Source organism: Dermacentor silvarum, chromosome 2 (assembly GCF_013339745.2).
Source record: "Dermacentor silvarum isolate Dsil-2018 chromosome 2, BIME_Dsil_1.4, whole genome shotgun sequence".
In the NCBI taxonomy this organism is placed as follows: Eukaryota; Metazoa; Arthropoda; class Arachnida; order Ixodida; family Ixodidae; genus Dermacentor; species Dermacentor silvarum.
In genome coordinates, this window is record NC_051155.1 from 246,432,557 (window position 1) to 246,446,311 (window position 13,755).

Genomic DNA, 13,755 nt, shown 5'->3' on the forward strand with positions numbered 1-13,755 from the left:
TCGCGTTATGGACTCAAAGTTCGACGAAAAGTCAGTGTCCTCTGACTCGCTGCTACTCAATGTATTGATAAGATCAGCCGCAGAAGCAGCGGAATCGCGATATCTGCGATCTCCCGAAGTGCGCGCGCCATTTCCCGAGCCGAACATTTTTGCGTTTTGCTTTGACAATCACGAAACTTCGGAGTGCGTTTAAAAATCACCGCCTGGCAGGAAAAAAGCGTGCTGCTTAGAAAACAAAAATATAGTTCCTCCTTTTTCACGTCCGATGGTGCAGTGTGTACGTGAGCGGCGCGAAAGGTCTCGAAAACGGCATTTCATACCATCGATAGCGGGCCGACAATTTCTTCGTTCTCCTTTGACGATCGCAAAACTTCGGAGTGCGTTTAAAAATCACCGCCTCGCGGGAAAAAAGCAAACTGCCTAGAAAACTAAAATATAGTTCTCCTCCTTCACTTCCGATAGCGCAGTATGTCCGTGAGCGGCTCGGAAGGTCTTGAAAGCGGCGTTTCAAACCATCGATAGAGTGCTAACAATGCCCAATTGGCGTGGTACGGAAATAGTTAAATGGGCCCAGCAACACTGTCGTAGGCCAGCTTGGTACATCTCCATATAATATGACAAGCAGCAGATTTCATCTCTTTTGTGCGATACTTTGAATTCTTCTGTGCTTTTTTTTTTTTTTTCTGTCATTCAGGTGAAGCGACATGCTCGTGAAGGTTTCAACTTTGAGGCTGTCACAGCAAGATTCCAGTCTCTCTCTTATTTCGACCAGCATGTGGTTGCCCAGACATGTGCTGCATCAGTGGTGGAGATGTTGGCTGGCTTTGCTGCAGGATCCTCCAATCACCTTCCTCTTGTTGACTACATTGCCTTTCTCTTTGACCTTATGGAGCTATCCTTTAATATTCATGGCTTGATCGAGTTTGGCCTTCAGGTGAGCATGTTCTGTCTTTGCATCCAGCCTTTCACATTATGCCACTTCACTTTAGCCATTTTTAGCCATCTTGTTTGGTGAGCACAACGGGATCTATTCAACTTCTCAGTTAACTTGTCCTAAGCAAGAAATGCTGCTTGTTGTCATTGTAAGGGATTTTGATGTCTGACGAGCACTCATTTACCGTATTTGAAGAGCTGGAATCATTGGGAATCCAATTAAAGTTGACAGTACCCAGTCAAGGTTGATGGTAGGTACTGAAGCACCAGTAGAATTACGTGAAATGTCAATCGGAAGCATATGGAAACCATTCATCCTCTAACAATAAAAAGAAAATGTAGTTCTGCAGGAGTGGGAATTGAACTTGGACTGATATATGACTGTGCTCCTAACGTTAGTGACACCGTGTAATGCTGGTACAGTAAAACTCAATAATTCGGATTTCACAGGGCCGAAAAAAGATGTCCGAATCAACCAAATTCCATATTATCATGCTGTGCCAAGAGAACAATCAACAAATGCTTAATAGTGCATCAACGCGATTTTATTTACCAAATGAATTGGTAAGTTCTGTTTCTACTTTTCACGAAAGCAGTTCGGATGCTGCAGTTCTCAGTCATCTTGTGACCGATTAGCGGTTGCAGTGGCGAAGGCCTCGCGGCTTCTTTCGCATTGAGGCCGTGTTGCAAAACTCGCGTCTTCATCTGAAATATTCTTTTCGCTATCGCGCGCATGTCCCGGTTATTTTTTCAACAATGAGCTGGTTTGCAACAGATAGTTTGTCTATCGTGATGTAGCCAGCGGATTCGATGCCATTGTGTGAGTTGCAATGTCACCTACACATTGCACTTAGTCTAAACTAAAGTTTTGCTTGTAGCAATCGCTGCGAACAAAACCATGGTCGCTGTCGATGCAATCATGGATGGATGGATGGTGACCACGCAGTTCTGAAGGCATGCAGCCAATGCGCAATGAGTCAGAATGAAACTACTGTTTGTTGCATCAATTGCGAATGAAACCGTAGTTGCTATCGGCGACGCGGTCACAAATGCTGACTTTGCATTTCTGAAGGCGCTTGGCTCTCAGTCAAAACAAAACTACTGCTTGGCACAATGGCTGTGGATGAAACCATGGTCGCTATCGGCGTGATCACGGATGGCGATTTATGCAGTTCTAGAGGCATACACCTCATGAGGTGTACGCAAGAATAAAGGCTACAATGACAAATTATCATGAAGTGTTCCAGCGTTCCTGCCATTTTCTACTGACGAATGGCGATGCGGACTCCACCGCTTTGTTTCGGTTGGATGCTAGCACCGCTTTTGCTCTTTTACGTTGTGCATTTGCGGCACTCTGAGGCTTGTCTTAATTAACCGGTGTGCGGCCAAATACGTCGAAATTAATAAGAGTTTCTTGCCACTAAATATTGCATATGCCTGCCGAGACCAGAAGACGAGTCTGAATTATCCAATTTTCCGAATTAACGGAGGTTGAATTAAAGAGGTTTTGCTGTATAAGGTTTCAGGAAGATATTTTTGAAAAGGTTTTCAGGAAAATGTGGCACTCGGTGTTTTATTGACAGCAAATTTCTTGTGATAAATGTGCTAGCTGGGGTACATGTCGGGGTGGACTGCACTGATGTCCACTTGTGATCTGTGGCATCTCACAAATGATTGCCTTGTTTTGTGTATCGTTTCAGTTGCTGAAAGAGCTTGTTGAAGTTGAAAACCAGCTTGCGCAGAAGGGCTCTGCTTTGAGTGGAACATATGCAACGTCTCTAGGCTTGTACATTGTAGGCCTCTTTTATAGATACCATTGCTGCCTGCTTGTGTGCCAAGATTACACATTACAAGCATGTGAAAGGTCAGTACTTCATCAGGTAGACTTGCTGAGGGGATGTCACACTACATCTCTTATCGATTGTGCTGGTCACGAAAGCACTGGTGGCATTAAGCGATAACTCTGCATCGTTAACATATGACACCCCAATGGGCAATGAAAGTCCAATGGACATCCACTGGTCCGCCAGTTTTGGACATATGGATGTCCGTCGGAGATCCACGGAAATCCACTGGATTTACTACGGTCGTCCATAGAATGCTTATGCGCAAGAAAATTGGCAGTCCGTCGAACATCCGATGGCTGCCAGAACAGTACATTCGGACGTTATAGGGACATGCAAAACCATGCACTTGGGCCTTTTCTGTACATCCATTGGACATCCACAGGAGCACAGTTATTGAAACTTCTGCAGCGATGAGGTTGCAAATTCGGGACACTTGAACTGCGTGCAATTTCGCCGCGAAAAATTCCGTTAATTCACGATCGAGACATTGTGCGGTCCAATTCAGATGTCGCTTGCACCATACGCAGTGCAGAAACTGTTGAGAAATAATCAAATAGATGATGTCCCTCTGTCGTCTGAAGCATGACGTCCGCATAAAATTCAGTGCAGATGTCCTTAGGACATTCGAGATTAAAAACAAAATGGATGTTCAAAATGCTTTGCTTTGTCCCCCATCACAAAGGGTGTAGCCACACTTCGTCATCATCATGAGATTTCGTGACTTTTGCTTCTGAGAGAGTACTAATTAGTTGCGATTTCTGATGTAATCAACCCAGTAATCATTTTGTTTGTACCTGTATCAAAGTAAAGAAAAAAAAAGTGATGTGAGTTTTGAAAACTTCAGAGAAAGGGTGGTCAGCCTTTTGAACTAATGGTTGGGCTCCAAGTTGCATGTAAAGAAATAATATAGGGCTCAGATGACAGTATTGTCTAGCAATCAAGCAGGTTTTTGTTACCATGTTCAAAAGTGGTTGCAGGGCTCCCTTAACTGTAACTAAATCTTTTAATTGTCCAGTTTGTGCAAGTTAGTGAAGAATGTTGCCAACCCTGCAGAGTGCAGCTCTGCGGAACGCTGCATACTCTGCTACCTCCACGACCTGTACTCTTCATGCTCCTACCTCAAGGTGAGAAATATCAATGCATTTAGCTTTCTCTCTCTTTCTTTTTTTTTCTTTTTTTCTCCTTGATCTGTCAAACTGCAGCACTGTGGTGTCTCCTGTCCTCATTGCAGTCGAAACATTCCGAAATTTTCGGCTCTTTCTACTCAAAAGTCAAGCAAACACTGTACGCCCCTCAAACACCGTCTTCTCTCAACCTGCTTTGGAACAGTTCATACATGATTGAGTGTGTAAACAACCCCAGGTAAGCTTATTATGTTGGTTCAAACTTTCATGTGTTCTCTCTGACAAAATGCAGTTGCTCACTTAGTGAGCCAAGAAACCTTGATGAGACATCAACATAATGATTACATATGGCTGTTTTCTTTTTTTCTTGAGTCTAATGAATGTCCTGAGCATAGCAGAGTGTGATTTATTGAGTCTTGGAATTTAACGTCCCAAAGCGACAGTGAAGCTATGAGAGATGCCATAATGAAGGGTCTCACTCATTCATTTCGTCTACTCAGTGCCACAGATGATTGTGCAGTGGTTGTGTGTTATCTTTATTTTTTTCTTTTCATTTTACTTTTCTTCAGCTCATGTAAACAATTAGACCTGGGAAACTCTAGGGAGTCTTGCTTGGAGCTTGAATTTAGTACTTATGATTGCGAGAAAGATTTAGGGATTTCGTGGACGCTGCTCGACAGAAACACTGTGCCGCCGCGCCTCTGTGATTTCCTTTGCCCGCCATGCCAGCAATAATGTGTCATCACATGGAGGAAAACAAAAGCACGCTTGACTTCGGTTCCAAGAGAAACAGTCTATATGAATAGACTGTTTCTGTGCCTTTCCTTAAACTTGCAACTCAAAAAAAAAAAATATATATATATATTTATAAAAACTATTAATAAAGGACATAAGAAAATAACTAAATCTGTCTCAGTAAATAAGTAAAAAAAATTATAACATTTTGGTCATATAAAAAAAAAATGTCACAGTTTCGCCCTAAGGGCGAAGCAATGAATGCGATAGCAACACAGCAATGTCATATGAAGTAAGGTGAGCGGCTTTGGTAGCAACAACACGCAGAACTGTTGTCGACGCCATCGGCGTTTTGCCCGCGTTAGCTCAAAATGCGTGCGGCGTTGGTGACTGTTGCTGGAGCCTCTGATATAAATAGGCACTTGGTGCCGCAGCTAAACGTCGGCTCCCTTCCCTCCCCCTCCCCCACGGACTCTCGCGCGTCTGAAGAAGGCGCGTTTGCTCTACATATATGGTCATTGTAAAGGAGAAAAGAGACGCCTACTTCTGCAGCCCTTAAGCGAGCACGGCGCAGAACGCGCGTTTGTTCTCCGCCGTGCGTTCACTCCCCGTGAAAGACGCGCCCCTCGCGCCCTTTCACTCGCACATACAGCGTTCGGCGCGCGGCGACGATTTCATCTCCAAATGACGTCATACGGAACCTCACGGCGACGGCGACGCCGACGGCAGAAATCTGCTTTTGAGTGTCCATATAATTGCTATCGCAATAATAAATAAACAGTGCACAGAAACGTTTTTTTTTACTGGTGGAAACGAAACATTTGACTGGTTCCTACAGCACTCCAACTCAGTTTGCAGCAACGCAGAGCCCTCTCGAGATTGGAACCAGAGTAAGCCTGTGCCATCCCAACATACTAGGTAATCCCAGAGCAATAGGGGTAGCCATGTGATAGTTTTATTGGATTTCGGTTGCACTCCCAGCTCGATGGTTTGCAGCTCTGAGCACTTCGAGCTGGAGCACGGTGCTTTGATTGATCCAGGTGAATGTGGTCCAAGCGCTCTATTTCAACCAGCCTAATGTAAACTGCACTGCCAGAGAGCTCGAAAGCAACCAGTCGAATGTACCATAAATACACAATCATTTTTGCATTTTTTCTCCATCAAAATGTGGCCACCACGACTGAAAGTCGAACCTGTGACCTTGTGCTCAGCAGCAAGATGCCATAGCCACTTTAAACACTTCAGAAAGTAAGGCAGTGGTTTCAAACTACGAAAGGAGGATGGCGGGAGGCAGTGCTAGTGCTACATCATGTAAATTTAGAGCTGGGAAATGGGAATACTGGAGACATTGCAACGACAAAGAGATAGGCATTGCAACTTTGCACAGTTATTTGGGCCAGATTTATGAACAGGGCGAGAAAGAGACTTCTATGTTTCTGCTTTCAAGCTTATTGATGTCTGCTACTATTGCATAACTAGACCAGGGCCTTTATTCACGAAAATTCTCTTCTGTACAAGCATTTTTTATTGGCCTGCGTTCAAGTGCCTGCGACTTACAATAGCTGTTATGAACGATGACAAGCTGACACGTTTGTTGCAAACATTCCCTTTATTACCACACTCCGCGACTCTTCCCCCACTCTGTCGACATGCTGTCCATCCGCGCACACCACACGCAACACACACACCCCGTGCCACTCACGTCTTCCTTCCTCTGTCGGCGCCGCACTTGCGCCACCTGGTCCTTCCTTTGGCAACTACAGTCAACCGTGCGTGCAGCCTCTGAGAACTGCGCCTTGCCTCACTTCACCTGGAGCTCTCAGTCCGCGTAAGCTTAAACCACCACTCTCTCCTCACATAACAGTCGCCACAATAATGACAGAGTCGACAATACAATGGCCAATTGCAAACAGCACCTAAGTGAGGGATTTTTGTGAATATGGACCCTGATTTTCAATAGAATCCATAAATGTTACGATTTCTGTATAACACACAAGTCAGAACTTATTTGTCTACTCTGCTTTTTTTCTTTATTTCCAGGGTTAGGGTTGATCCCCAACAAATCAAGCAGCTCAGTGAAAATTCCGCATATAGGTACAGCTTTGTTTGCAATGCTGTTCAGAGCATCTCTGTGGCACAAGACGCAGACAGGTACGGATTTCCTCTGAAAGCTGGGCAGTAAGCTAGAACGCAAATTTCGCCTTACGGTGCAGCTTTTACGGAAGTTAAAGCACTGCCATAAAGCCACACCATAAAGCGAAATTTTCGCTGCCTTGAAGTCACATCTCGAGGTGAAATTCACGTACTATAACCCATAGAGCTTCACAGAATAATTACTGGAGGGAACTGTGGCGCTAGTGTTTATGGGAGCTGCAAGTGGGGCAGTTCAGCCAGCATGGGAATGATGCTTTGTACATGGATTTGCTTAAACTTCGTCGTTCTGGCTTCAAGCGGCTTCGTGACACTGTGAACTGATGATTTTCAACCAAGTACTGTGTTATAAATAATTGAACAAACATTATTAAAATTTACCGATGGCAGGATTCAAGCACAGGACCTCTAGCACAGAAAGAAGCCCAATATTTAAACCATTACGCCATGAACACATGCATCGAAAAGCGGCGTAGAACGCCATTATGAATTTCTCGGGTACAAGCCAGCGAGTTGAGATGGTTGGCTCGTTTTTTGCCGATTTGGACACCTTGACAGGCTGAACGGCTGCATTTAGAAAAGTATAGGTTGCTTTGAAATTTAGGCCAGTGAAGGCAGATAAAGTATAATTAACAAAGCCACAAGAACGTCTGAATTCACAGGCAGGAAGATCAGACAAATCCATGTACTAACCATGATTTCCGTGGTGGCTGAATGATTGCAGTGCCAGAGTTCCCTCTAGTAATTTTTGGTAGGAAACTCTAGGCGATAACCTGCACCCCTCCTTTAGTGCTAAATTTTTCGAATTCTCGGTGTGGGTTATATGCGCAAAATACAGTACTGTCTCCCCTACCAAGGTGAGACAGTACTGTTGCAACAATTTGGGCATTGGTTGGTGTGACTTCGAGGCTAAAGATTCGGGGAAAAAATCTCGCATTATATTTGAATTAAAATGGTACTGTTAAAAAAGTTTTATCATGCTGCGTTTCTCGTGACATGCTGTTGCATACTATTTCTTCTAGGCTTAATGACATCTCTCTCCTGTGTGCTGAACTTACTGCCAGCTGTGGTCTGCTTAGTGCTGAATGGCTGGGTGTCCTCAAAGCTCTATGCTGCTCGTCTAATCATGCATGTGGCTTCATTGACGTCCTGACACAAGTTGACGTGAGTATTTAACTGTATTCCTGCATTTGTAGAAGTACCTGTTTTTTAAAATTTTTATTTGCAATACTGCCAGTCTCAGTGAGACCAAAGCAGCTGGGCATTCTATTAGACAGTTTTACAGAAAGAAACAAACAGCGTATGTTGCATGGTACAGTAAAAGAAAAAGAAATGAAAAAAGCTACTTTAAGTACTGCAAAAATCACCACTTACGATGTGAAGTGCAATACTTTTGGTTAGTATGACATCATCACTCAGTAACTAATATAGGTTGTTTGGTTCATGGATGATTCACGGCTGAGTGAACTTAAATGGCGATGAAAATCACTGGTACTGCTGTTGCTGAATTTTGCATTTCCATAAAATTTCTTTGCATTATTCAACACAAATGCAGTTGACTTCTGCCAACTTGACCATAATGGTATCGATGAAATTGATGGAATTACCTAGTGGGTCAGATTAAACAAGAGGCAGAAAAATAGCTGAAACACACTGCTGATTCATTTGGCAGTATTTGCCCAATTTTAACCCCCCCCCCCCCCCCCCCGATTTGAACGCACAATTCCATGTCAAATTGAAAATATATTCCTTTGATTATGGGATACAAGCATGTTTGTTTCTGTCAATATGACCCACAATCTCCTCATTCCCACCACAATCCAAGGACATGTTCCAAGTGGTAGACAGTCCCTTTAAAGTAGCATACGTTTTCTTGCCAATGATTTGAAAACATGTTGGCCTTCAAAGGTCGTGATGATTCTCTCTGCATATCCAATTTCTGGCCATTATTAAGTGGCATTGATGCACTACTTGTGTAACTGCGGTCACACATACACACATACCGTATAGACTCGTGTAAAGGCCACCCTTTTTTTTTTGAAAAAATAATTTTGACAAGGTGTGGCTCATACACGGGACATTACCTTTTGGTCTAATTTGGGCCCACCCCGGATCCCCGGATGTGCCACTGCATCTGAGGTCAACTTGCAGCTCTCGCCATCCATTAGCTGCTCGCGTAAGTATGCAGGGCGTGAAAAATTTGCAGATGCGTGCGCACAGCATCGGGGCACTAAACGCAATTGCTTCTCCATTATAATTTTCTTCCTCAAATTTTGGGCTGCCAAGTTAGGGGTGCCGCCATTACACGGGTACAGCATGAACTTTGCATGAACTTTGCATCCAATGTGTGTTGGGAAGTGGGCTATTGTAGTTTCATCTGAAGCCTCAATCCAGTTTTATTCTGTGACTATTTGTTGGCTGTCTGGTGAGTCAAATATAAATAGAAAGAAAATAGAAATCTCACACTTTACTTTTAGCCCAGTTATTAACATGTGTGACACACATTGGGTTGTATGTTACAGAAAATAAAACTTAGTGCTTATAGTGTCCTTATAGCTCACCTCTGCCTAAGAAATACTTATGACATCATTAACTACTCATGATTAAACTTGTGTTGAATACACAAGATTAATAATGAGTAGTTAAGGCTTAACAGAGTGTCCAAGTTTACTCGTTCCAGAATGCTCCAACAATGTGAAGTTGCATTGGAAGTTGTGAAAGACAACCTCCTAAGTACAATTATAGGGAATGCAGGATCCAACAGTGATGATAATCAGGCTTCATTATCCATATGGCAGTTAGCTTACCCCCATATTCTAGAACCGTCCCACTACTTGACACTCTGCAGTGTCACTCATCAACTGAAGTAGTCAGTGCACTTCATTGTCACTCTACGGCAATTCCCAAGCAAAAATTTCTAATATGGTGTTCTTGAAGGCTGCTTGAATGCACTGGTGTTAATGTGCATTTCTCTAGCCACTCCTCATAGTAGAAATCAACAGGGAGGTCTTACTGCGGTTTGATGTTTTCAGTTGAGAGGCTGCGCTGGACTTCACTTGGTGCAGTTGAGAAAGAGCTTCGAGTGGCGATCTATTTGAGAGTGCAAGGGCTAATATTGTAATAGGTTAGTAATAGGTCAGTGGCCTTTGTTTGTAGTGCTGTCGGAGCACTCTGGAACGACAGGTCAAAGATGCTGTGTGATAGGAACTTTAGCTGTCAAGTGTGGTGCCATGCCTGCAGGTGGGGGACCTGTCCATCCATGACAACCTGGCAGTCTTCACATGCATCCTGGTGGCAAGGCGGTGCTTCTCCCTCCAGGATTTCGTTGTGCATGTGGCCATACCGTCGCTGCTCTCAGCTAGTCCTGGTGCGTTGCTGTCTTGCATTCTCGCTGCATTTTTGCACAGCGAGAGTAAAGTTCTATGGACCGTGTTTTCTGAGAAAAAGTCGCATTTTCACCCGAAAGGCGAAGCATCAATTGCGATAGCAAATTAGTAGACAGCTATACGGAGTAAAGATAGTAGTTTTATCGGTCGTCTAAACTTGGGCACATTTGCTTACTAACTGAATTAACAAGCATGCGCACAAGCAAACATGAACACATCACACTCAATGAGTGCAGACACTCGCTGTCAAAATGCTGGCGCGAGCAAGTGCGGCGGCAACAGTGAGCGAAGTGACCTTCAAGCGGTCCTGTCGCTTCAATGGAAACTGAGCGGCGAAAGCGCAGCCCGCAGAAAGGAAGGAGCCGTCTGCAGATCGCTTTCAAGATACGGCGCACGCCACCGAATCTTGAAATGGAAGCACGTCAAATGCGTGCAATGTGCTGTGGTCACGAACATGGCACAAAATAACAAGCTGCGTGGCTTCGATGCACAACTTTGCGTGAGCAGACGACAGTTCGGCAGCAGGCTTGTTATCTTGCTTCGTGGGCGCGAACCACTGGTTGTGCTGCATTGTGAGCGCGGACTAACATTGCCTTTGTGTAATCTACTGCATGGCGATCGAAACCGGTTTCCTCCTCGCCATTTACGTGATGCTAAATCGCCTCTCGCCAGCGCTGGTGCGGTTGGGATGATTCCTCACCCTAGTTACCTTGCTCCGTGAACGAAATCGAGCTAGTGGGCGACGCTGGAATACGATGCCTATGAAGCCACCTGAGTGAAACATGGCGCTCACTTCGCGCCGCCTGCAGCAGGGAACGGCAGCGTGGTTGAGTTATCGCCTGTTAAAAGCGTGCAGTAAGCTTCAACGGCACTACATCACACGCGCTGTGGAGGAGGAGGAAACAACCTTATTTTGCTAATTTGGCTTAGTGAGGGGTGGCTACTAGGTGATGCCTCACAGCCACCTCCTCGGCTCTTTTGATGGCCTGAAGTTGAACCTCCAGGTTCGGGTTCATAAGTATCGCTTCCCACGCTTCAGGCGAGGGAGCGGCCAGGAGATCTGGTGGGGGGGGATCTTCTCTGCAGTCCCAGAGAATATGATTTAGGGAGGCTATGGAACCACATAATGAGCAGTGTGGGTCTGTCAAGTCAGGGTAAAAGTGTGCGTATATTTGTGGGCTGGGAAAGGAGTGTGTTTGGAGTCGGTGCCAGGTGACTTCTTGTCCTTTGGTGAGCTTGGGATGAGGGGGGGGTTTTGTCCGTCTTGTGAGGCGGTAGTATTGGGCAATATCGTGGTATGTGGTCAGTGGCTCGCTGACCAGGTCCCCTGGGTCAGAGATGGGACCCACCGCTCGGCTGACGAATCCTCGAGCACACTGGTGGGCCGCCTCGTTCCCCGGGTTCCCTGCGTGAGCCGGGACCCAAATCAATTCAATTGGGATGGGTTCTTCTTCACTATCTTGATGTTTAGGGGAGAGTAGGGGATGCAGTATTCGTAGCGTGGCTGGGGCCACGATTCCACGTGTAAAGTTGGATATGGCGGTCTTTGAGTCGCGGATTATAGTTGTGGAGAAAAGCGTGCAGTAAGCTTCAATGGCACTACATCACACGCACTGTGGAGCAGATGTAGGTTAAGATGCTTTAGACAATAGGTTAGTAGCTATAGCTGTGAATGTGGTGTGCAATGACCTGGGAGGAGATTAGCTGATGCCGGAATGGGAATCTGAATGTGTGCTGATGTTTTCACGTGAGATGGGTGGGCGAGTAGTGCGGGGAAGCACTACTGAAATGAACCGGTTCACTTAAATGTGTAAGCTGTGTTATGCATATTCTATAGTTATTTGGCTTTGAAAGGTATTTGGCAGCCATGAGGATGCTGAACTTGCCTTTACTGTTGTACATCCTTCTTCTATGTCATCATCACCCCTCATCCAGCCTTTATGTCCCCGTTCCCCTCTCCCCCTGTGCAGAGTAGCAGGCTAGAGCATGCTAGCTCAGGCCAACCTCTCTGCCTTCCTTCAAATAAATTATCTTTGGCTTTGAAAAAACAATGTATGCATAATTGAATAACCGTGTTATTGGTATTTTTGCTATGTTTAGAAATATTGTTACATATATTAGAAGCGTGAATTTTTAGTTGTAATGAAACTTTCTTTTCTGATATTGGGGATAAAATGCTTATGATACTGTAACAGGCAGAATGCAACATACTTTTTTCAGAAAGAAAGTATGTAACGTCATTGTCATTACAAAAGCTTGTCTGTTTTAGTGGTACTTTAAAATCAACTTTGTTGTACATTATCTTTCAACTTTATTCATTTATTCTCATATGCACACTCATTATAATATGAGTGAGCTGTAACACCATGCAAAATAAATGTAGAAATCATTTCTTGAAGTACAATACAAAAATCATACGAAAGATCCACAAAACTGCCACACGTACCTTTAGTTTCTTAGTTTTTTTTTTCTCTTGAGCGCACGCGCCTTACTGCTGGCGATCATGCCATCGTGCGCCAGGACAAAAAAAAGAAGAAAAACAGAAATCAAGTTCTATTACAACACAACAGATCACTGGCCTCGTTTTAATGAGGTGCTAATGATACACGTTCAGAAAATGCACAGAAGTGAATGCCATGGGTGACATTTTATGACTACACTAATTAGCACAATTGAGGATCAGGACGTATACTGTACCTTTATCTGCTGTCTTTAAAGACACAGAAGACCATCTTCGAAGTGTTCTTGCACCAGCGCATGATGCGATCGGTGAGATTCGTGAGACATCGTTCGAACTGCAGCAGGCAACGAACTACGGTACCATCCTTTGCCAATTAAGGCTTCTTTACTTCTCCCTTCGGTGGCATCGGGTGCCACACCATAGGATGCACAAAAATACCAAAGAGACTGCTGCGCACACCACACACTGCGAGTGAGTACGAGTAGCGTGAGTCTGCCCACGCCGGCCACCACTCATCGGTCAGAAAATGAAACCTCAAAACCTAGCAGAAGACCCGGCTCTGACGGAACGGTTTGGCATGGCTCACTGAACGAAAGGGAACTGCCTCCTCTCTCTGAAAGAACCGCCGCCCACTTGAACCACAACTCATCCGTTCTTCAAAAAGAGCGGCTGAAAAGACAGCCATAGGCGAGGGGGTGAAGGCGACTCTTGCGAGGAAGGGCGGGAGGGCAGTTGCTTTCTCGTACAGCTAATAGATGGCACGGAAGTCGCACCCAACAGAAGACCAGGCTCTGACGGAACGCTTCGGCACGGCTCACTGAACGAGAGAGAACCAGCTCCCTTTCTCCAAAAGAACCGTCGCTCACTTTTACGGAACCATGGCTCACTCGCTCTTTAAAGAGAGCCGCTCACAAGATCCAGCTCGCTCCTGAGCGACACATCTCTACTACAGATCTCGATCGAGCGTGCCTCTTGCCTTTGCTTGTTTACACGTTATATAGCGGATGGAAAACATATCATGCGATCACAGTTTGGCGATGTGCTGAATTTTGGTGCTAAAAGATGTGTTCTCCGGGAATGTATGAACCGGCAAAAAAGAAGCGTAACTGTATTGGGTC

At 44.9% G+C, this 13,755-nt stretch overlaps 1 protein-coding gene across 6 annotated transcripts in view; it reads left to right on the forward strand.

Annotated features, from left to right (window-relative positions):
• The window catches only part of LOC119443051 (mediator of RNA polymerase II transcription subunit 12-like protein), a 159,505-nt gene that overhangs the window by 49,918 nt on the left and 95,832 nt on the right, over positions 1-13,755 (forward strand). For all 6 annotated transcript variants that reach the window (XR_007465751.1, XR_007465752.1, XM_037708183.2 and 3 more), the window contains exons 18-24: positions 695-934; positions 2,634-2,797; positions 3,796-3,904; positions 4,012-4,142; positions 6,680-6,790; positions 7,813-7,954; positions 10,031-10,157. Coding sequence is in view for 4 of the 6 variants with exons in the window: in XM_037708183.2 (XP_037564111.1) it covers positions 695-934; positions 2,634-2,797; positions 3,796-3,904; positions 4,012-4,142; positions 6,680-6,790; positions 7,813-7,954; positions 10,031-10,157 (1,024 nt within the window). In the remaining 2 variants the exon portion in view is untranslated. The remainder of the gene's footprint in view (positions 1-694; positions 935-2,633; positions 2,798-3,795; positions 3,905-4,011; positions 4,143-6,679; positions 6,791-7,812; positions 7,955-10,030; positions 10,158-13,755) is intronic.